The 23,339-nt window shown below is 44.5% G+C and overlaps 1 protein-coding gene across 1 annotated transcript in view; it reads right to left on the reverse strand.

Moving 5' to 3' along the window:
- Positions 1 to 23,339, reverse strand: part of DST (dystonin) — a 390,037-nt gene that overhangs the window by 15,615 nt on the left and 351,083 nt on the right. The window contains exons 84-95 of the mRNA XM_078772579.1: positions 22,183 to 22,389; positions 15,277 to 15,396; positions 14,843 to 15,012; positions 14,496 to 14,655; positions 8,068 to 8,262; positions 5,330 to 5,458; positions 4,893 to 5,036; positions 4,530 to 4,718; positions 4,172 to 4,301; positions 3,438 to 3,601; positions 3,004 to 3,166; positions 2,609 to 2,763 (exon numbers count right to left, since the gene is read on the reverse strand). Coding sequence (XP_078628705.1) covers positions 2,609 to 2,763; positions 3,004 to 3,166; positions 3,438 to 3,601; positions 4,172 to 4,301; positions 4,530 to 4,718; positions 4,893 to 5,036; positions 5,330 to 5,458; positions 8,068 to 8,262; positions 14,496 to 14,655; positions 14,843 to 15,012; positions 15,277 to 15,396; positions 22,183 to 22,389 — 1,926 coding nt within the window. The remainder of the gene's footprint in view (positions 1 to 2,608; positions 2,764 to 3,003; positions 3,167 to 3,437; positions 3,602 to 4,171; positions 4,302 to 4,529; positions 4,719 to 4,892; positions 5,037 to 5,329; positions 5,459 to 8,067; positions 8,263 to 14,495; positions 14,656 to 14,842; positions 15,013 to 15,276; positions 15,397 to 22,182; positions 22,390 to 23,339) is intronic.

Raw genomic sequence — 23,339 nt, forward strand, 5'->3', positions numbered from 1 at the left:
ATGTCTTCTGGTACTGTGGCCAAATAGCTCTATCTTTGACTCATCTGTCCAGAGCACATTGTTCCAGAAGTGCTGGTCTTTGCCAAGGTGTTCATTGGCAAACTTTAGTCTTGCCCTGCTGTTCTTTCTGGACAGCAAAGGTTTCCTCCTGGCACACATCCCATGTAGATCAAATTGGTGCAGCCTCTTTCTAATGGTAGACTCGTGCACTTTGACATCAAAAGTGGCAAGAGCTACCTGTAGGTCCGGTGATGACATTCTGGGGTTCTTAGAGACTTCTTTCAGCATCTTGCGGTCTGCTCTCGGGCTGAACTTGCTGGGGCGGCCTGGCCTGAACAAGTTGGCAGTTGTTTGGAATCTTCTCCACTTGTAAATGATCTTCCGGACAGTCGAATGATTGATTTCAAATTGTTTGGAGATCTTTTTAAATCCCTTCCCAGACTCGTAGGCATCTTTAACCTTCTTTCTGAAGGCCTCAGAGAGCTCTTTTGATCAAGGCATGGTGACGCCGCACACTTCAACAACAAAGAGCAAACCAAACCAAATATCTGAGGTTTAAATAAGACAGGTTCCTCCAAGATCCTCTCTAACGATGTTCTAATCATTTGCACCTGAGCTGGTGCAGCTGATTCTAATTTTAGGTATTTGAAGTAGTGATAAATGTAGGGGTGTACTTCCTTTTTCCACACGTTAAATTTGCATTTATGTTTATTTAAATTATACAATGGACTACAAACTGTAAATGTTTCATGATATTTGTTCTATTATATCACCTTTATCTATCAATATTGTTGAAGTGAAGATCAAATAGCTGTATGTTGAAATATGTTGAAAAAGTCAAAACTTTGCATGGGGTGTACTTACTTTTTCACGTGACTATGTTGAATAGCCTCCTGGAGTTCTTTTTTCCATTCCCTTCAAATGGTGAGACATCACCACCCTATGTTATCCCCTATTCACATTCTTTATCTTTTCGATTCCTAGTGGCTTTCCTCTGCCGTCCACCAGCGATTTCCCACATTTACCCTGTTCGTCAGCTATTTCTGTCTGCTTAAATGTTCCTTGTCTACTCAGCCCACTCTTCTACTGTGTGTCCCTACATATCCTGTCCGTGTCTTCTTTCTTTCCATATTTCTCCATATTGTTGTATGATAACTCCCTCTGCACCGTCGCTATGTCAATGTTACCTTTTGTCGTTCAGCTATTGCTTAAACTTCGAATTCTGTAAAGGTAAAATTAAACATAAATTTCACATTACAAGTTGTGCTATTACCATCAAATTTCATCATTACATAGATTGGCTAAATTTTGGTGTTTGATCACTAGATCGTGATCAACATGTTGAACCCATGGTGTTTTCAGAATCATTGGAATCTCCCGCGATGAAGCTAACTCCAAGGGCCTTTCACTCACTCACCGCAGGCAGGTGGATGGTCTTTCCGTCTTCTACCGACTCCTCTCTGGCCTTGCCCCCCCAGCTCTCTCTGGGCTCTGTCCCGCAAATATTCCTACATGTCGCAGAAGATCTGCCTGCAACCCTGTTATGGTTAAACTGCCAAAATCAAGACTCTCTGCTCACCTTCACTCCTTCATTCCTCTTTTCTCCCGCCTCTGGAACAAACTCCCTCACTCTCTTCAATCCCACTCCTCCCTCCAGGTCTTTAAAACAGCTGTTCACCACCATCTCTTATCTTCCCCCATCCAAAACCTTGATCTTTTCTACCCCTGCTAATTTCACCCCAAATCCACTTTTTTGAAATACCAACTTCTGTCCTGGAAGTCCTTGGTGTCCTTGTGTTTTATACTTCTCCCACCCCCCCCCCCTTCCCACGCCTCCTCCCCCCAAGCTCTCTCCCTCCCACACATCTCCCTGCTCTCAAATGTTATGTTTGTGTGCTTCCCCTTCTCTCCCCATCTTGTCTTCCGCTCCCTCTTTTCATATATTTTGTTTGTCTGGTTGATTTGTTTGTGAAATAAATGTTAGCTCTTTCACGAGCCTCGATTCAGTATTCAAAAAAAACAAACAAACAAAAAAAACCCTTAAATTCACCTTAACCTTAAGATCCCTCCGAAGGTAAAACATCATCAACTTGTCCAGCAAAGACATCATCGAAGATTTGGAACTTGAGAAAGACCAATACGTATAGAACTCTACTTCTGAACACAAAGGTGAAGAGATTTACCTATATGAGAGGATGAGGTGATATTGACTACCGGTACTGAAAAATAATAACTCGAGGGAGATCTTAACCATAGGAAAACTATTTTTTTTAGAATGAGGTCTTTTGAATCTTCCATGAACCATGTGTGTAGAAGGTCTTGAAGGTGTCCATTTTACTCCATTTACTCGAACTGTCAGCCAAGAGCACCCTGGGTTATTTCACAACTGTATCAAACATTATTAAAATTCTGCTCAAATCCATCACTCGGCCAGGAGTTTGAATCCACAGTCAATATATCCTGGTAGCCACACGTCCAGGTGGAAATTATGATTAAAATAGCAATGTAGGAGAGAAGTTGCATTAAAATCAATAAAAACAAATTAAAATGTGAATTGACAACCAAACGACTTTCCACATTCCACACCCTTCGTAATTAATCAACTCACCTCGTCCTCAATCTTGTCGGCATCAGTGAGTGGGCGGTAAGCATCCTTATTTGGGTGCAGCGCTGCCACAAACTCGTAGTAATCCATACAGCCATCGCCATCCTTGTCAAACTCATCTGCCACAGCACTCATCTCCAGTCTGTTTGTTGGGAATTCTGTTGGGGAAGAGCGAAGTTACAGTGACTTTCAAAGGGACTCACTTATAAGACTGATTCCGGTGGTTGAACCAGCACCACCAATCAGATTCCTTTCATTTATAAGAGTGAGTAAGTATACTAATCGTGTTCCAATGGTTTACATCAAAATTAGTTGCAGCGAAAAACACGAAGCTCTCGGATGTCCCTGTTAAGTCGATCTGAAATGATGGCCAGGCCCCTGTCGATGATCATACTCACTCGATGACAAGATGCCTTCGATGAACTCCTGTCGCGTAATCTTGCCATCCTGATCCTTGTCGATCCTCCGGAAGAAATCCATGACGCGGGATTTCTTGTGGTTCATCCAGCGCATGTAGTGCTTTCTCCACACATCAAAGTCAAAATTGGCGAACTCCTTGAGCTGCAGCAAAACGGTAACGCATAGTCAGAGGAGTTCGTTGTGTCATCAGTAGAGCTCAGTGACCCCTGATGATCAAATGAGCAGAAGGTTCAAAATAAGCGGCTTGTCAGTGAATCCACAACACCTAAGCCTTCCCAGAATGGTGAGACAAATTGTCTTGCACAGGCTTAACCGCATATACTCACTGGGACTTAATTCATGGTTAAACATCAAAAACACATTCAAAACAATCAAAAGTCTCACTTTGTTCAGGAACTGTAAAGAATGTTACCTCCGTTAGGTGATCGAGCTCGTCCTGTAGCTTCCGCTGTCGATCCCAAGCCATGAGCCAAACCTGCCTCCATTTGTTGAACAACAGGTTCACCCTTGGGTTCTGCATCTCCAGTGGCACAGGGCCAGGTCCGGGTGTTGGGGCTGATGTGCCACTTCGCTTCTCTGTGTGGTAGGTTTTATGTAAGAGGAAGAGGAAGAGTGCATGATAGAAGTTTCAGGGTGTTGGAGAATTGTTTATGAACTTAAAACTTCCAGTAAACCTATTTGGGTTTAATGTAATCACTTTCTTCAAAAAAAACAGGTAATGATTACAAAATTGCATTGCCAGTCATTCAGAAGATCAAATGCTTGATGATCGAACGAAGGCTTAAGAATTGTACCCTTTTTCAAATTTGGCCTTGCTTTATGGGTAGCATTTTAATGCTCACCACAAGTTGCTGTTGAAGAGTCAATCGTGAAGTGTTGACTGGCACCGCCTGTAGGCCAGACTAGGCAAGCCAGGCAGATTACCTTCTCTGTGATGTCATTAGTGAGCTAGCCAGGTTTTATTGGCATTTTCATAGCAATATATTAATCCAATAGTGAGATGAGTTTGGCTTCCAAGGACAGAGAGCCCAATTCCTGAATATTATTGTTTTCAGTCCAGGAACCTCTTGGATAGCAGCTCGGTTCCTTGCCAATAGGCCACCCTACATACTGCAACCCTTAGCTTTCCACCATACCCGCACTTACTAACGCGGCCCCTGTCAAACAGTGGGATCTGGGTTGTGCTGGAGGACTGATTGTTTGCTGGTTTCCTCTTGAATGTCTTTGTCAGCTTGTCCACATCTGGTTGCTTCTGCGTCATCTCCTCCATGAAGGTCTAGGGGTGTGAGGTACTGCTCAGTGCGTAGCATGTGACTCTTGTATCACACGCCATGTGAAGTTTATTAGTTGCCACACATGTGAAAGTCAATGGATTATTATATTATTATATTGACTGCATATTTTCTTCTCAAAAAGGTGTTTATCAAACATTAAATAATGAATCAGCATGAAAGAGGTTGCAGAGAAGTAGACAATTCAATTATGCAAGAGCCATGAAGTTCACCTGATGTTCTATTATCAAAGCTTTGACATCTTCCAGCTCTTCGGGCATCGGCTGCACGTCCCTCTGGCAAAGGGTCTCCTCAGCCCGTTGCAGCCAGCCAAGAAGGCGGTCCATAAGCTGCGCATTGGTGAGCAACTCTGCTAAGAAAGCCTCCAGCCTTTGTTGGTGCTGCTTGGCCCATGCCATAACCTGCAAAGCACCCACAGTTACAATTTTGACTATTACCAATGACCCATGGCCTACTTCCTCACAAATATTATTATTGGCCCATGCTATTACCTGTAAATCACCCACAGTTATCATTTTGACTATTACCAATGACCCATTGATGTCAACATCATTCAAGCTGCTGGGGTAACTGACCTCCTCAAAACGAGCACGAATGATGGTCAACCAATGTTTAACATTGGTGATCGCGTCCGGATGGCTGACGGCAAGGATAGATTCCCCCATAGTCGTGGCGTGATTCAAGTCAGCCAGACGTTCCTCGAGCTTCTTCATGAATGTCTGTCAATGCAGAGTGTCAGTTATACTTTTGTATGTGAGCAAGAGTTAAAAGAAGCATTCTTTAGATTATGGCGTGAGGCCTGACTGTAGCTGAAGTATTACTATAGGAAGGCAGGCCTTGGTCTTAAAATCTCAAAATTACTACAGTGGTCTTAAAACTCAGGAGTCATTTACACCACATCGTGTCGAAAGAGCTGATATTTTGGAACATGTACATTTCACTCTAATTATTTTCTCTGCCACGTTCTAAAATATCTGAAAACAGTTGTCCAACATGGGAAAAGTGTCCAAACCTGGTGTTGTTCCATCAGGCCGCAAAGGGCCTCCTCGTCATCGGGCAGCACACCATGAAAGCGAAGCGTCTGTTCAGCCTCAGCTAACCATTCGAGCAGTGAGTGTACAGATGTGTGGAACACCTCAGCCTGGGAAGAGGAGCAGGAATACATAGCACTGAAGGAGTGAAGGAGTAGAGGGCACTGTCTGGGTTAAGGTCAGTGTGAGGGTTTATCTGATAATAGTGAAGCTTCCATCAGGGTCATGTCATTGAGGTGTTGTAGGGTGTCGTTGCATTTTCAGGAATTTTACCAGAAAGAACTAACAGCTTGATATTACTAAATGTTGTATTTATACATTTGCATTTTATTGCAGGGCTGGTGGGAGGCCGAGATGTATGAACACTCACTAGATATCGCATGTACAGTATAACTAGATCGTATTCTTAGAATACTTACCCTGCCTGCGCAGTCGACTTGGTGTGAGCCAACTCTTCTGCTTTTTAAGGCTTTTTAAAATTTGATCCAATATGGCTGCCAGACCACACGACCTATGACTTCATAAATTTACATTCTCCAATATAATTGTTGCGTATATCACACTCAATAAATTTTAAACTGATCGGACTAAGCATTGTACTTGTCGAGTTATGACTGCATAATGAAGGCAACGATGGTGTCAACATTAGCAACACTTATTCCCCATGCGGAGTTCATTACAATGAGCCACGTTTCAATTTTTTCCATGGAGCGGTTTCGGAGAAATAGAGGTCCAAATTCTTCCGGTTTTTCCAAGATGGCGCCTGTTCCATGGGACCTATGATGTCATAATTACTCCGAAAATATTACACGAGTAGCCACATGCTATGGTGAAATTTCTGCGAATCGAACCAACGGTTGCTGAGAAAATGCATTTAAACAAGATGACGCCCATATCACGTGACCTACGACGTCCGAATTATCACAAAAAAAATCTACTTGAGTAGATGCATAGTATGGTGAAAATTCCATGTCAATCAGACCAATGGTTGCTGAGAAAATGATTTTTATTAAAAAATCAAACACGTACGTACATATGTACCTCCGCACATGACCGATCGCTTAACCCCGCTTTTCGCTTCACAAGCGCAGGGTCCCAAATTACCAACAGTATTTTGTTTACTAGTTCACATCCTGTCTGGTATACCAAAAACGATCCATTGCACGATTTATCACGGGGTGTGTATCGTACTGTACTCGCTGGGTAACGGCAAAACAGCTTTTCAAATAACTCGGTTTGCCTCTTTGAGCTGAACTTCTCTCAGAATTATGTTCATGCCTGAAATAAAATAAATGGTGCTTCACATTTCACTAAACTTTTATAACAATGTTTCATGTATGATACTGTGTGATATGTGCCAGTCAGTCATGTATATTACCATCTGAGAGGAGACCAAGGTATTCTTTGCTGAGCTGTGAGATGAGCAATCATTCTTACATTGTGGCCTTAGCTATTAGAGTTATTTACTATGATAATTTAATTTACAATACACTTATCCCTTCAATAACTAGAGAGTTCATAGAACATGATACCCCACGCAGTGTTCAAGTATATACTTTAATTTTAATAAAACAATGATCTTGAAGATCATAGAAAAAAATCCGGAAGTTTAGCCCCCACTCTATACATACCTCACCCTATGCACTGTAATAAGACGACGTTGAGTCGCAGTTTAGGAGATGGAGGCTTTATTGATAACCATAGGGTGCAGCGTCAATCAGCGTCTTACCGAGCCATATCACGGCCTCTTCTTCACCCGATTCACTTCACCCCGGGTACACCCTCTCACATGCCACACCTAACACTATATACAGTATATCGACATATAACATGGTTCTTGAAGTATTATGAAGGCGAGTTGTGTTCTACAGTGTTCAAGTATATAATTCAATTTGAATAAAGTTTTAAAGAGGTTTAAGCAATTGTTTCATATCCGGCTGTCTGTTTGTCTTATCAGTTTATGATCGAGGAACAACTTGTTTAAATTGAAAGTTATATTTTGATCACAAATCGGAACAAAAATCGGAAGACAGGTTTGCTGTTTTACCGTACTTTGGCTTTGAATTTGTCCTGATCGCAAATGGGGGAGAGGAGTGAGATAATATTTTTACTCTGTCTGCCTGCCTGGCAGTCACACAAAATTGAAAATCATTCCAAACAGTTTTTAAGGATGTTATAAAGAACACAAACATGCACAAATACCTCATGTAACGAGTTAGATAGGGTGATGTAATAGACACTGGTTTGAATGGCGGTAAAACCCTGTATTTATTTATTTATATGCCTTTAACCCCGCTTTTTGCTTCGAATGCACGGGGTAACAATAACTGAAATGCATCCTTGGGAATATAACTGACGGACATCCTGAGTTTCCTCTGATGTCATGGCTCCTTGAGGACCAATAAGAAAGAATATTTGACTTCTGATAAGGAATTATTTAAAAAATAATTTCATGATCAAAATTTGCATAAATCTAAATTGATTTGTTTTAGATAGGCAGGCAGGATCTTGTCTTACCACTCAGGGATCATTTTCACTACACCGTCTCAAAAGAGCTGATTTTGTGAAATGCATGTATTTCAAATACATTTTAGATGTATGTTCACAATTATATGTGCTTCCACAACGATATTTAGTGTCACCTTCACTTTCGGCATATATTTTAAACCACCCAGTACATGAAATTAATTAAGAAAAAGTTACCAAAGTCTGTCCTTACCTGCTTCAAAGCTGACTCTAGACGTCCTTGTTTTGAAATTGAAAGGCGGCACACAATCTCCCAACGTGCCACCAGTTCAGCCATCTGGCTCTTCAGCCATCCGGTATCGTCACGTGAACCTTCGGCCAGCTCACGGGCTGAACGGCGCAACGCCTGCACACTGCTGCTCTTCTTCCCAAGCTCTCTTTGGAAGACCTGCTCAACGAAGTAAAGAGGAGAGCATCCTTAATGATAGGCGTATAATCCCAACGATAGGCACCACAGCCAATCATTTATAACAAGAAGAAAAAGACATTAAATGTCATAGCCCCCGTGGTTTTATTAATTTTGCTTTACAGAGTTAAAGGCCATCATTCGACCATCTTTGGTCATATTACAAAACAAAATATTCTGCATATGTGTACTCCCATGTATTGTCTTTGCGCCAAGTTTGAATTAAATCGGTCCATGCATATCGAGAAATGGTTGGGGACATGTTTAAGTAACAAAATGGCTGGCACTCGGCCATCTTGGATCTGATTGGAAAAAAATGGCGTGCATATGTAACTCATCTTTCCTTATCTCTTTGCCAAGTTTGGACAGGATCGGTAAATGCATGTCTGAGAAATGGTTGAGGACGTGTTCAACATTGGATTTTTCACAACTAAAATGGTCGCCAGTCTACCAGTCAACCATCTTTGATCAGATCGCAAAAGAAACCGAGGTGCACGTGTATACCATCATGTACCATGCGTGTGGCAAGTTTGAACAGTCAGACCATGTATGTTGAGAAATGGTTGAGGACACGTTTAGGTAACAAAATGGCCGCCAGTCGGCCATCTTGGATCTTATCTTGAAAGAAAATGACGTGCATATGTAGGCCATTATTCTTTATATGTTTGCCAAGTCTGAACAACATTGGTAAATGCATGTCCAAGAAATGGTTGAGGACGTGTTCAACATCAGGTTTTTAAACAACTAAAATGGCCACCAGTCGGCCATGTTTGATCGCATCAACAACAACAACAACAACATGCATTTTAAAAGGCCATTTTCCCTGCTAGAGCGGGGGTTAGCCTTGCGGTCCCCATGACAATCTTCTCCATTTGCCCTATTTTCTGCATCTCTCCTTGTTAATCCCATTGCCCGCATTTCTTCTTCCACCATCTTTAGCCAAGTCTTTCTCGGTCTTCCCCGTCTTCTACTTCCTTCTACATTCATTTCCATCACTCTTCTCAACCAGTCACTTTCATCCTTCCTCAACAAATGACCAAACCATCTCAACCTGTTCCTCTTCACAGCATCAATCACAGGCTCTATTCCCATCATCTTTCGCAATTCATCATTTGTCTTCCTCTCTCTCAACGATACTGCGCAGATCCGTCGAACCATTCGCATTTCCACCCTTTCCAACCTTCGTTGCTGCTCTACGTTCATTACCCATGTCTCGCTCCCATAAATCATAACACTTCTCACACATGCAGCATACACCTTTCCCTTCAGCTTCAACGACACTCCCCTCATCATCAGCACGCCACTCAATTCCCGAAACTTCTTCCATGCACATCTCACTCGAGCAACCGTTGCCGAGTCTGATCCACCTTCTCCATTCAGCATGTCTCCGAGGTAGCAAAATGTTTTCACACCTTCCAGCTTCATGCCGTCTCCAAGATCCAACTCAACATTTCCTCCATCTGCAGCTCCCTCTGTGCACACCTTACATTTGAATGTAGCTGCCACACTGGTTAATGACCCTCTCAGACCACTACATTTTTGATGAACCCACTCAGCGCACATTGTACACTGAATGGAGTTCACTCCGACACCCTTCCGACACACAGCACAGGGCCACTTCCCAGTTCTTTCCACCTCGCCACATGCTTTACCACTTGCCATCACCTTCGTCTTTCCGATATTCACCTTCAGACCTTTTGTCTCCATACATTCCTTCCACGTGTTCATCTTTTCCTTCAGTCCATCCATACTTTCCGCAATCAACACCAGATCATCTGCATACAACAACTCCCACGGTAAACCCTCCTTTATGTTCTGAGCCAGCACCTCCATCACAGCTACAAATAGTAGTGGACTTAGTACCGACCCCTGATGCACTCCCACCTTTACCTCAAACTCACCACTGTTCCCGTCCTTCGTCCTTACAGCTGTGCGTGCTCTTTTGTACATTGCCATCACTACTCTGATCAACCAGTTCCTCCACTCCTAACTTCCTCAATGCCCATGTCAATACTTTGCGTGGAACCCGATCGAATGCTTTCTCCAGATCAACAAACCCAAGAAACAACTTCTTCCTCTTCTCCATGTACTTCTCCTGCAACTGCCTCACAATGAAAAGCGCGTCTGTCGTTCCTCTTCCTGGCATGAATCCAAACTGCATTTCGTCGATCTTCACTTTCTTCCTTATCCTCCTCTCCAACACCCTTTCCAATATCTTCATTCCATCCTCCAATAACTTTATCGCTCGGTACGAGCCACACTCCAGAGGGTCACCTTTCCCCTTGTATAGAGGGACGAGGGTACTCAGTTCCCAATCCACTGGAATGCGGCCTTCTTTCACCACCAGATTACAGATCTCTGTCATTCTCTTCACACCCCAACTTCCTGCTGCCTTCAACACATCTCCCACAACTCCCGTGGGCCCTCCCGCTTTTCTACCCTTCATTGCTTTTATCACTTCCTCAACTTCCTTCTCAGTTATCTTCTCTGCCGGTCCTAAAACTGGGTTACTCTCTATGTTGCCATCCCATTCATTCTCTGTATTCAACAGCATTTCCATATATCTTTTCCATCTTCCTTTAATTCCATCTGGGTCGACAACGATTTGTCCCACTTCATCCTTCAAGCAACTCACCCCCATCACATCACACCTCTCTTTCGCTATCTGCTTTGCAATCCTGAATACTGCTTTCTGACCCTCTTCCGAATCCAAGCGTTCTCCGAACATTTTCCTACATGCCTCCTGCGCCTTTGCTACCTCTTTCTTTGCAGCCTTCCTGGCTGCCTTATAACTTTCATGCTCTGCTGCTTCTGCTCCCGTACCCTTCGCCTTCTGCCACTCCTTGAACTTCTTCCTCTTCTCGTCAATCCTCTTTCCAACTTCATCATCCCACCACCATGTTTCCGAGTGCCTCGGTGGTCCTTTTGTCCATCCACATACCTCACCAACGGCTCCCAACAGACTAGCTTTCATTGACATCCAACCACTTTCAAGCTCAACCACATCATCCTCGACCCTACTCAGCCTCTCTTTTAATGCCTCCCTTACTGTCACCTCTTTCAACCTCCACACCTTCATTCTCGGTTGGTACTTCACCCGCCGAGCTCTCCTCGCACCTTTCACCCTTACGTCGCAGACAACCAAGTGGTGCTGTGAACCAGCCTCCTCCCCCGGGATCACCTTTGTGTCCCGGAGGTGCCCCCTATCTCGCCTACGCACCATCAGGTAGTCAACGGTTGTCGTCGACCCACCTGACGTGTATGTAATAAACTTATTATCCTCTTTCTGGAACTGAGTATTACAAATCAATAAATCAGCTCCATCAGCAAACTCCAAAATCCTTTCACCTTCTCCATTTCTCACACCATATCCGTAACCCTCATGAACTCCGTCAAAACCATCCATACTCCTTCCCACATGTCCATTTAGGTCTCCTCCTACCACAACAACTTCCTCATCTTTCACGTTTTCCATCAGCTTCTCTATCGCACACCAGAACTTGTCCTTCTCTTCATCGCTTCGACCAACCTGCGGAGCATATCCCGAGATGACGTTCACCAAGAGCTTTCCAATCATCATTTTCACCATCATCAACCTATCACTCACTCTAGTCACACTCACCACACTGTCTACAAACTCCTCAGAAAACAGGACACCAACACCATTCACGCCCTCTGGGCACCCTTACCACACAAACTTGTATTTCTGTCCCTGCCTACCCTTCACCATTCTCACACCACTTCCCTTACATCTCGTCTCTTGCACACAACATATGTCCACTCTTCTTCTGACCATTACTTCCACCACTTCTCCTGATCTCCCTGTCATTGTCCCTACATTCCATGTCCCAAACCTCAGAAACCGATCTCCACTTCGGGCTGTACCCTGCCCACATGTAGTTGTAATTGTCATGGTTCTCTTTTTGAGGCAATGTTTTATGGCCGGATGCCCTTCCTGACGCCAACCCTGTTAGTCGCCTCTTACGACACGCAGGGATACGGCGTACCTATTCTAATCCAGGGTACACACTGGGAAACGTTTAAAACATGGAAATTCTGGGGGGTGGGCGGCGTTAGCATCACGGCTGCGGTTTAAACATATTTAAATAAATATTTAAACAAAACCATGAAAAACAATCTGGGAAAAGTCTCTAAGTGAGAATGTGGATTTGAGAAAGCAGGAGCAGAGGTGAAAGAACAAACGAGAATATAGGGGGCGGGGCACAAGTCGAGACGAGGAGGCCGCACGAGACACCAGGCCGCACGAGGCGCGAACAAAGAAACGACTAATTACACACAAATTTGCAACAACTACAAAACCAAAACCAAATAGAAACACACAATAACACATACACAACAAAATACGCAACGGAAATTTGACAAAGAAACGAACGGGAAAACACTCAAACTTTGATGCCGTGGAGAGATCGAAGCAAGCCCCGTCGCTCGAGGGACTGGAAGTCGTCTCCCTGACTTGATCGCATCAAGAAACAAAATCAAGTGCATATGTATTATACCATCATATATTGTGTTTGTGCCAAGTATTAACAATATTGGTCCATACATCTCCGAGATATGCTGGTGGACGCATGGACGGATGGACGAGACCCAATCCATAAGCCCCCATTTCGGACTAAGGCCAAGGAGGATAACAACCTCATCCATGAACACCTCTTGGCTACCAGGTGCTATTTACAAAGAAACAAGACCGAAATTCTAACAGCGGCGAGGCCGGGCATGTTTGATACTTTAGTTGAAGAGGATAGTATGACCTGGGTGGAGATGCCAGTTAGCAAATAATGTAAGTATTAAATTATTTTGAAGTACTCCAAGTTTCTAAGTTGTCCGTCACCATGGAAGTGAAGAGACTGCATTGAGACAACGGTTTATTCCAAATGTTGTTCAGTTAGTCAACACTATCAGTGACCTCAGCACCATCCCGACACACACCACTGTGCGTGTTACGGAATGAGGTGTTTATACGGCGGCTGGAGTGCAAATCCTGCCACCAACCTCCTTGAGAGAGGACCCAGTGAGTTGGTACTCATTTTGCCGACCTCGGAAGGATGACAGGCTGAGTCAACCCCACCTGGTGTTAATTCAATAGCTGACCGGGATTCAAACTTAGGAAGCCACCCACCCTAACCGTCAAACCCAAGCCACCCACCCTAACCGTTAAGCCAACACCATGCTTAGGGTAGTTGGAGGCAGTCATAATAAATGCTTCAATATTTGAAGCCCTTAATCAAAGTTTTAATTATAATATGATCTGGGGGCATTACCCCTCCACCCCCTCCCCCCCCCTCCCCGTCATGTCATATATCATCACCCTGTTGTCATAATTTCAGTTCCCCCAAATCATCAAGTGTGATAATTTGCTCCAACCAGGTATATGACGTAATATATGAACGTTTCCTAAAGGGTGTTAAAAGAAACACAACTGGCAAAGCCAAATGGCATTACTTTCTACCTTTCAGAAGCGTAATTGTCGGCTATAAAACTCACCCAATATGTCGGATAAATATGTGAGGGACATACATACATACGGAGAGATAAACGCTGTAAACACAGAAACCTAACATCTACGACATAAAAAATCACGAATTTGCCAGTTCTAAAAGCCTCTTTGCGAGTTTGAAGAAGAGGAAGAAGCGCCAATGTATGGTTTATTCACACAGCAGTTTGAACGGAAACATTTATTATTCTACGACAGTATAAACCCTTTAAAAGGACACGGGATGAGCATACAAAATTATATATACAGTAATGATGTTTTGCGAAGCAATAGAAAACTAGAACAATGCGATGTTTTATGGCCGGATGCTCTTCCTGCCGCCAACCCTGTTGGTCGCCTCTTGTGACACACAGGGAATTACCAGTGAACTGGTACCAACTTGCCGACCTCAGAAGGATGACAGGCTGAGTCAACCCCCCTGGTGTTAATTCAGCGATCCACCGGGATTCGAACCCAGGATCCTAGAATCCCAAGCCGGCACCCTAACCGCTAAGCCAACACCAAGTTCTATCAACAACACAAGGATGAAGAAAAACCATGAAATGCCAAAATAACATCATGTGCAGAGTAAAACAATGACCCCTGTGATCATGGATCTCTTTCCCAAGTCTCATTTAGTTTTGACATTAATGCCACGTTTCACCATAATTTAGAGATGATGTTGTGCACAGAGCATAAGTGATTAAGACAAAGACAAGACCTTATGTGAGTCCATGAGGTTGAGAACCAGATCAAGGTCGCCATGGACAGGGAGATCTTCAGCAAGCTGTGGCTCTACACGAGAAAGCCAGTCGACCAGGGCCTGCAGGGCCTCGGTGAACTGTCCAGAGAAGAGCAGTGCCTCCTCCAGCTTGTGTTGCCTGTGAAAGAGCAAGCCATGGAACTCTCAAATAGAACATTGGCTTCCAGAACTCAGGCTCCAAGGTTTGCATTTCCAAAGCAAGGAAGAAAACTTCCATTAATTACCTTATTTACGTAGTCCTTCACAAAGTTAACGACAATTTTATCCCATTCTACTCCAACCTCCCTTCCACCCACATCTCTCACCTCTCCACAGACTTCCCACAGACAGTGTCCCAGTGATCTCTCAGTTCTGAAATCACGTCTTCCAGCTTCTCACGGTCATCGGCAGCTTCAGTACGTTCCCTCATAGTGCGGCCCATTCGGCCGGCACTATCATACAACGGCTGTTTCCCTCCGAGGGCCTTCTGAAACTCCTGGCCAATGAAGCATCACGGTGTAAATTTTAGGTATTTGATTAAAAATGCCAGTAATTGGATATATTAAGGTAATTTGACTCACTATGTTAAGATTATATGGGATGTGGATACAACACAGGTGTGAAAGGTCAAATGGCCTAAATGTCGATCTTGTCGAGACTGTTTATTCCAAGCTCCCACGTATATATAAACATCTGTCTTTGCAAAATGATTTACAATTCATTTTCAACAAGGTAGAGGAAGATGGTTTAGAGATCTCACTTTATGTTTTCCCAGCTGGACCTTTATCTTCTCTGGATCATTGGCAATGTCCAGCTCCGAATCCAGGCCACGCTCTGCCTCTTCCAACCATCCTATGAGGGTACTCCACAGCTCATGAAACTGCCAGGAAGGTGGTGAGAGCAGGGTAATACCAAGGATAAAAAACAATACAAAACCCTATTATACCTCCTAAACCTCCTAAACCCTATACCCTATTATACCTCATGGACATCTGCGCATGCGCAAGATTGGAGGTCACGTCTCTTCAAAGCTGTCCATGCGCGCACGCTTTCGAAGTTAAGTAACTTTTCACAATTGTGTTTTTGTTGAAACTGTATCTTTCCTTTGGTGTGTGTAACTATTGGTGTGTCTTTAATAGTATTCTTTGTGTTGGTTTTTCATACCTGTGTACAGAATCGTCGGTTAGTTCGTGTCACGTATTCTGAGGCCTAGTGAAGTACGAGTAGGCTACCGTGTCTGACCTTGGCTTGAGGCTTTGTTTCTGTCTCAGCGGTTTCTTCGATTGCGCTCGCAATTACTTTCGGTCTCTATTTTTCACGTTTCACGTTCGGTCTCTGTCTCTGTTCTCATCTCGACTCAAAAAAAAAATAAAAACCCCAAAAAAATTCCCTTCTCTGTTCTTATTTGTTCGTTCGTTCTTCGACCACGTTGTTCGTGATCACGTGTTCACGTCGTTAAAAAATGTTTAAACTGTCCCCTGAAGAACTGTATTCTGTCATATACTATAACACCTTTTTCTTCTTCTTCTATAAAAGGATGCTTTCGACTTGCACACCAAATCTATTCATTCCAAAAAAAAATTCCTTCTCTTACAGTTACAGTGCCTCTTTCATACATTCCCTAAACTCTCCAGAATTCCACCCATCCTTCAGCGTCCTCAAACGTATTTTTGACTTGAAGGTCTCAAGAAACTCATTTTGCAATAAATGTTCGTTTCCCATTAATCGTACATTTTTCAAAATCCAATCTCACCCCTCCCCTCCAAATCTTCCCCATCACCCCTTCCCTCCACAACTTCCCCATCACCCCTTCCCTCAAAAATTTCCCCATCACCCCGCCCCTTCAAAACTTCCCCATCACCCCTCCCCTCCAAATCCACCCCCTTGCCCCTCCCCTCCAAATCTTCCCCATCACCCATCTCTTTCAAATATTCCCCCTTGCCCCTCCCCTCCAAATATTCCCCATCACCCATCCCTTTCAAATCTTCCCCCTTGCCCCTCCCCTCCAAATCTTCCCCATCACCCCTTCCCTCCAAAACTTCCCCATCACCCCTCCCCTCCAAAACTTCCCCATCACCCCTCCCCTCTAAATCTACCCCCTTTCCCCTCCCCTCCAAATCATCCCCATCACCCATCTCTTTCAAATCTTCCCCCTTGCCCCTCCCCTCCAAATCTTCCCCATCACCCATCCCTTTCAGATCTCCCCCCTTGCCCCTTCCCTCCTAAACTCCCCCCACACCCCTCCCCTCCAAGACTCTACATCACTCCTCCCTTCCTAGACTCCCCTCTCACCCCTCCTCCTCAAAGCGTCCTCCCCGCTTCTTCCCTCTTCCAACTTTCACCTTCATCTCCCTCAACCTTCTGCCTCACTCTTCCCCCTCCTCAAATAACACCTCACTGCGCCTCACCCAATCACCATCAAACCTTTTGTCCGCCCCATTCTTCCCTTTCTCCAAGCTATTCTGAAATCTCTGACACACCTTCAACAGCTCTCCCTACCTCTTCCTCCTCTTCCACATCTTACCCTACCGCCCCCCCCCCCCTGTTCTGTATCCGATGCTCCCCCTTCCTCTTCTTTAACAGTATGGACCTCAAACATCCGGGGCCTTCGCTCAAACTTGACTGATCTCTCCATACAGGTTGCTTCTGACAAACCAGACGTGATCTGCTTAACAGAAACTTTCCTCCTTCATGATGTCTCTGATTCCTTGGTATCTCTCCCAGGTTACTCCCTCCTCCAGTATGATAGACCTGAGCCTCGTCCTGGAGGTGGGGTTGCTATCTTTATAAAAAACTCTCTTCCTCACTCGCCCTGCACTGCCCTCTCTCCACCTCACCCCCAGGAATACCTTTGGCTCGGCTTCCCCTTTGCTCCCACCTTTTGTTCATATGTGTGTTGTACCGTCCACCAAACAGTGATGACTCCATCTACATCTCGCTGTCTGATAATATGGACCAACTTCTATCTACCCATCCCAACTCTCTCTTCCTCATAAGTGGTGATTTCAATTGTCACCATGCCAGTTGACTGGGTGTGGGTACCGCTCTCACCAGCCATGGCTCTTCAGCAAAGGACTTCTGTGACTCACTGTGACTGACACAATCTGTCAATTTCCCGACCCGGATCTCAGTCAACGGAGCATCTTCTCTTCTGGACTTGGTTATGACTAACTTCCCTGAAAATGTCTGCTGCTCTTCTTCTGCTCCAATCGGCTCATCTGATCATGTGCTTGTTAAAGTGGACATCTCTCTGACCATTCTCAGAGAGACTCCTCAGCGTCGACGAGCCTGGCATTTCACTCAGGCCAACTGGCACGGTCTTCAAGCAGCCATCAATCATCTGGACTGGTCTCCCATCTCTACCGCCTCTGACATCAACTCATCCTGGGAATTCTTCCAAAGTAAATTGCTCTCTCTCATGCACAGATTTATCCCATCTCGTCTTCAGTTGTCATACCCTTCCTCCCATCCATGGTACACGGGTTCTTGTGGTGAGGCTATTGCCCAGAAACAACTTGCTTTCGTCTCCTGGAAAGCAAATCCAATGGAAGGAAATCTCATTTCCTTCCACAAAGCCCGAAACAAGTGTGTGTCCACCCTCAGGAGAGCCAGGAAACAATATCTCTCCATTCTCAGGACAGAACTCTCTTATCTGTCTCCCTCTTCCAAATCCTGGTGGCGTCTGGTCAAATCTGTTTCTGGTTTTTGTTTCCACTCCATCCCTCCCTCACCTCAAACGGCCACACGGCTGACTCCGCACGTGAAAAAGCTGAATGCCTCAACTCTGTGTTTGCCTCTAAATCTTGTGTCCAAAACCCATCCCTCTCTGTACCCACCGTACCCAGTCGTACCCAGCTGCTCCTGGACTCTGTGTCCTTTCCTCCTGACAAGGTGGAAAAGTTTCTGTCAACCCTCGACTCTGATTCTGCAACTGGACCTGACGGCATCAGCCCACGGGTCCTAAAATCCTGTTCTTCCGCTCTTTCACTCCCTCTCTCTGTTCTCTTCACCCTCTCTTTTGCTCAAGGTCATCTGCCATCTTCTTGGAAATCTGCAAACATCACCGCTTTGCACAAAAAAGGTGCAAAAACAGATCCCAGCAACTACAGACCAATCAGCCTTCTCCGAATTATCAGCAAAGTCATGGAATCCATCATTGCTTCAGATATAAAATCTTTCCTCTTCTCCAATGCCTTGATCTCTGATCATCAATTTGGTTTCAGACCTGGTCACTCTACTCTGGACATGCTGCTTCTGCTTTCTCAACAATGGATGGAGGTCCTCAATGCCAAACAGGAAATTAGAGCTGTCTCCCTTGACATATCACATGCCTTCGATACGGTCTGGCACCCCGCTCTGCTCACCAAACTCTCCTCTTTTGGTATCCATGGAAATCTCCACGCATGGCTGGCGGACTTCCTCTCTCGTCGTAGTCAACGTGTGGCCCTGAATGGGTTTCTCTCATCTCCTCTTCCTGTTCAGGCTGGAGTTCCCCAAGGCAGTGTTCTGGGCCCTGTGCTTTTTCTGGTCTTCATCAATGATCTCTCTGACTCTCTTGAAAATCCTCTCTATCTCTTTGCTGATGACTCTACTCTCTGTCGCTCCATTCTTCATCCCTCAGATCGGCAGTCTGCAGCCTCCTCACTCTCTGCAGACCTGGACAAAATCACAGACTGGGCAAACAAGTGGAACATGTCTTTCAATCCTGACAAATCTCACACTCTTAGGATGTCTCTCCGAAAAGACCGACTGGACAACCCTCCCATCCACTTTCTGAATAATCCTCTCCAAGAAGTTCTGTCACTCAAGCTTTTGGGTCTCACTATCTGCCATGATCTTTCCTGGGAAAACCACATTTCAAATCTGGCCTCCAAAGCCAGTCGCCGACTGGGCATCCTCCGTCATGCGAAGTCCTTCCTTGGCACACCTGAGCTCCTCACCACATACAAGGCTTTCATCCGCAGCTCAATGGAGATACTGCTCTCCCCTCTGGGCTGGTGCTCCTGCATCACACTTAGCTCGTCTTCATGCTGTTGAAACCAAAGCATTCAGAATCATTGGAATCTCCCGCGATGAAGCTAACTCCAAGGGCCTCTCACTCACTCACCGCAGGCAGGTTGGTGTTCTTTCCGTCTTCTACCGACTCCTCTCTGGCCTTGCCCCCCCAGCTCTCTCTGGGCTCTGTCCTGCAAATATTCCTACAGGTCGCACAAGATCTGCCTGCAACCCTCTTATGGTTAAACTGCCAAAATCAAGACTCTCTGCTCACCTTCACTCCTTCATTCCTCTTTTCTCCCACCTCTGGAACAAACTCCCTCGCTCTCTTCAATCCCACTCCACCCTCCAGGTCTTTAAAACAGCTGTTCACCACCATCTCTTATCTTCCCCCATCCAAAACCTTGATCTTTTCTACCCCTGCTAATTTCACCCCAATTCCACTTTTTTGAAATACCAACTTCTGTCCTGGAAGTCCTTGGTGTCCTTGTGTTTTATACTTCTCCATCCCCCCCCCCCCCCCATTCCCATGCCTCCTCCCCCCAAGCCCTCTCCCTCCCACACATCTCCCTGCTCTCAAATGTTGTGTGCTCTCAAGTGTTTGTGTGCTTCCCCTTCTCTCCCCATCTTGTCTTCCGCTCCCTCTTTTTATATATTTTGTTTGTCTGGTTGATTTGTTTGTGAAGTAAATGTCAGCTCTTTCACGAGCCTCGATTCAGTATACAAAAAAACAAAAAAACAAAAAAACAAACAAATACGTAGTAATAAGAAAAAAAAAAAAAAAAAATCTTATTCTTCTATATAAAGTATCGAATCACGGTATTTTTGTACAACCTATCCTCCAGGGCGGTTGTGTGTTCATGCTTCCTTATGGCCTTAATGGTTTCCTTGCAACTTGCACTTTTGCATTGGACTAATGCATACTTTTCAAATCCTTGATTTGTGTAGATTTTGAAGGCCCAATTCATCACTATTGGCAGGCCAACTCTGCCATATTGGTAAACGGACTTCGGGCTCCCGGTTCCGGTTCCTTGAGCTTGGTTGGCCATTTTTGGAGTCTGCCGAATTTCTCAAAGACAAGTACTCCTGGTAGTTTTGTCGAGTTTTGCTGTTTATTTTGCTGTCTCTGTGTTTACTGTATGCTTCTAGTTCGGTGTTTGTTTTAAATCTTGGGCCAATTTGTAAGTATTCGTCGTTCTTTTCGTGCCGGGTTTTTGAGGCCTACATTTTCCTAGTTTGAGTCCACAATTGTGTTTTTTATTATCTTTTCTCCCTACTACCTTCAGCCTTTTTTGTTTTCCCCCAATCCCCTTATTTCTCCTTCAAATCTTCCCAATTTTAAATACACCCCAAATCCACCTTTTTCATATTCCATTTTCTTTCCTGAAAGTCCTTGTTGTGTTCATCTTGTTTATCCCGTGTACCCCGCCCGCCCCAGCGCTCTCCCTTCCACAGATCTCCTGATGTCCCTGTTCTCTACTGTTGTTGTGCTTCCCTCTCTCTACCATCTTGTCTCCTGCTCCCTTTATTATATGTTCTATGTGTTAGCTCTTACACGAGCCTCAACTTAGTATACAAAAAAACAACAACAAAAAACAAAAATGCAAGACCTCATGGGAAAGTTGACCATCACTATCAGCAACTAAACACCACCATATTGGCACACCACTGAAGGCCTTATGGAAAGTAAATTGGTTGTTAGCTACAACATGACCTCACATGTTTGGCAGTGGGGGGAAAAGAAATTGCTAACTGTTTTGGGAAACCTCAGAAGTCAGTTCTCTATCGCTTCACCTCTGGCCTCGCTCGTCCCTCTGTCTCTTCATCCTCCCCAAACTTTCCAAGGTCACAAGCGTTCTTCCAGAACACCACAGCTGCTTACGCTCCCCAATTCAAAGCTGAATGCTTACCTCCATTCCTTCATCCCTATACTCTCTGGTCTATGTAACCGCCCCCCACTCTTCCATGAGCATTGTCCATTACCACCCCATGCTTTATCAACCCCTGCTGTCTTTATATTCTTGGTGACCCTCCATCCACTCGATCCCTTTCCTTTCTGCCACTCTTTTTGCAATATATTTGCCACCCTGTGACCCTGACTCTGCCAGTGTGTGAACCTTTGTCCTCCATGAGCCTAGATTTCTGCATACAAAATAAAAACCCCTAAAACGCCAAGTAGATCAAAATGATTGTTCTCAGATTTGGTATGGAATATGAGTGCTAAAAACCGACTATTTGCACATTTTCCAGGTTGCTTATTCAAGATCACTTCTGCTTTCTTTCATGGGTTCAAGTTGGTATGAATAATAATGGTCACAGAAGGGATGCCAAATCCAGGCTGTAACTTCTACCCTATAAGTGTACGTGTTCTCAGAACAATTTAGTATTCTATGGTTCATTCGCATTTATTTACTCATTCCCTTGCTGTTGTGGTGTTTCACAATGCCAGTCTCAGCCATTTGCTGCATTGAAGACCCAAGACTGCAACAGGATATGATAGGTCATAATGAGGGGAATCATCAAGCAAATAATATTTTTTGAACATAACCACTGCACTGGCTCATGCGGATGATAAAAAAAAAAGAATGATCGTTTTAAGGCCATTTAGCTTACTAAAAAAAATCCTAAAAAGATATGTGACTCAGGAAGACTAAGGCAGTGCCCATGTCACCTGCTTCGCCCTCTTGCAGGTCTCCTCGAGCGCACGACTTCTCTCGATGGAGCGCTGCACGACCTTCTCCCATCGAGCCTGCACGCTCAGCAGCAGGTTCTTTACTAACGCCACATCCTGCTTTTGGGCCAGGACCTTGAGCTGGGACCCCGTGCGATCTAGCTGTAGCAGGTTGTCCCGGCGCCCGTTCAGCTCCATCACAAATACCTGGTGCGACAACAGAAGGTACAAGTTGTATTACAATGCAGTATAACCAAATTGGGCATGAATGTACGAATGTTTTCAATATTATACAATGGTCAAGTGTTGGTTAACATTGCACAACTTAACGTTTATAGCACTGGGGATTTCCCTGTGGATATTAAAATTCCACAGTAAAATTCACAAACAGTGATTCACAGGCGGTGTGGGGCAGTGAAGTTTCAAAAGTACATTAATAGTTTTATACTTCAACCCTCCTTCCCGTGCCTCCTCCCCCCAAGCCCTCTCCCTCCCACAGATCTCCCAATGTCCCTGCTCTCAAATGTTGTACTTGTGTGCTTCCCTCTCTCTCTCTCCATCTTGTCTCCCGCTCCCTTTATCTTATGTTTTATGTGTCAGTTTGTCTTTTTGTGATTAATGTTAGCTCTTACACGAGCCTCGATCTTATATCCCCCCCCCCCAAAAAAAAAAGAAGTTATAAAATGGTTGTGAGCGAACATTTCGATTCATAATTATTATCCGATAACTCAATGGGAGATGAAGAAGAAACATTCACTGATTATAAATTATAACACAAGGTTTCTGATATACGTGGGCACACCCACGTGCCATTAGATATTAGATCCATTAGACCATTAGATAAATGCCACTATGGCATTATGGCATTAGACGCATTATGGCATTAGACATTATGGCATTATGGCATTAGATATGGCATTAGACGTGCCATTAGACCATTAGATAAATAATTACAGACATATCCAATGTATAGTAAATCGTGTCGCAAGGGGCAACTGCTCGTGAAAACAAAACACTCCTTGCTGGAGATGGGCACAGATATAGTGACTACGCACAGAAGAGAAATGGTAATGCAGTTAGAAGGGAGAAATAAGGGGGGTGTAGGGAAGAAATTGAGATGACCTTCAGATGAACTTAACATCTTTATCGGCTCTTGA

This window comes from Myxine glutinosa, chromosome 2 (assembly GCF_964187855.1).
Source record: "Myxine glutinosa chromosome 2, kmMyxGlut1.1, whole genome shotgun sequence".
Lineage (NCBI taxonomy): Eukaryota > Metazoa > Chordata > Myxini > Myxiniformes > Myxinidae > Myxine > Myxine glutinosa.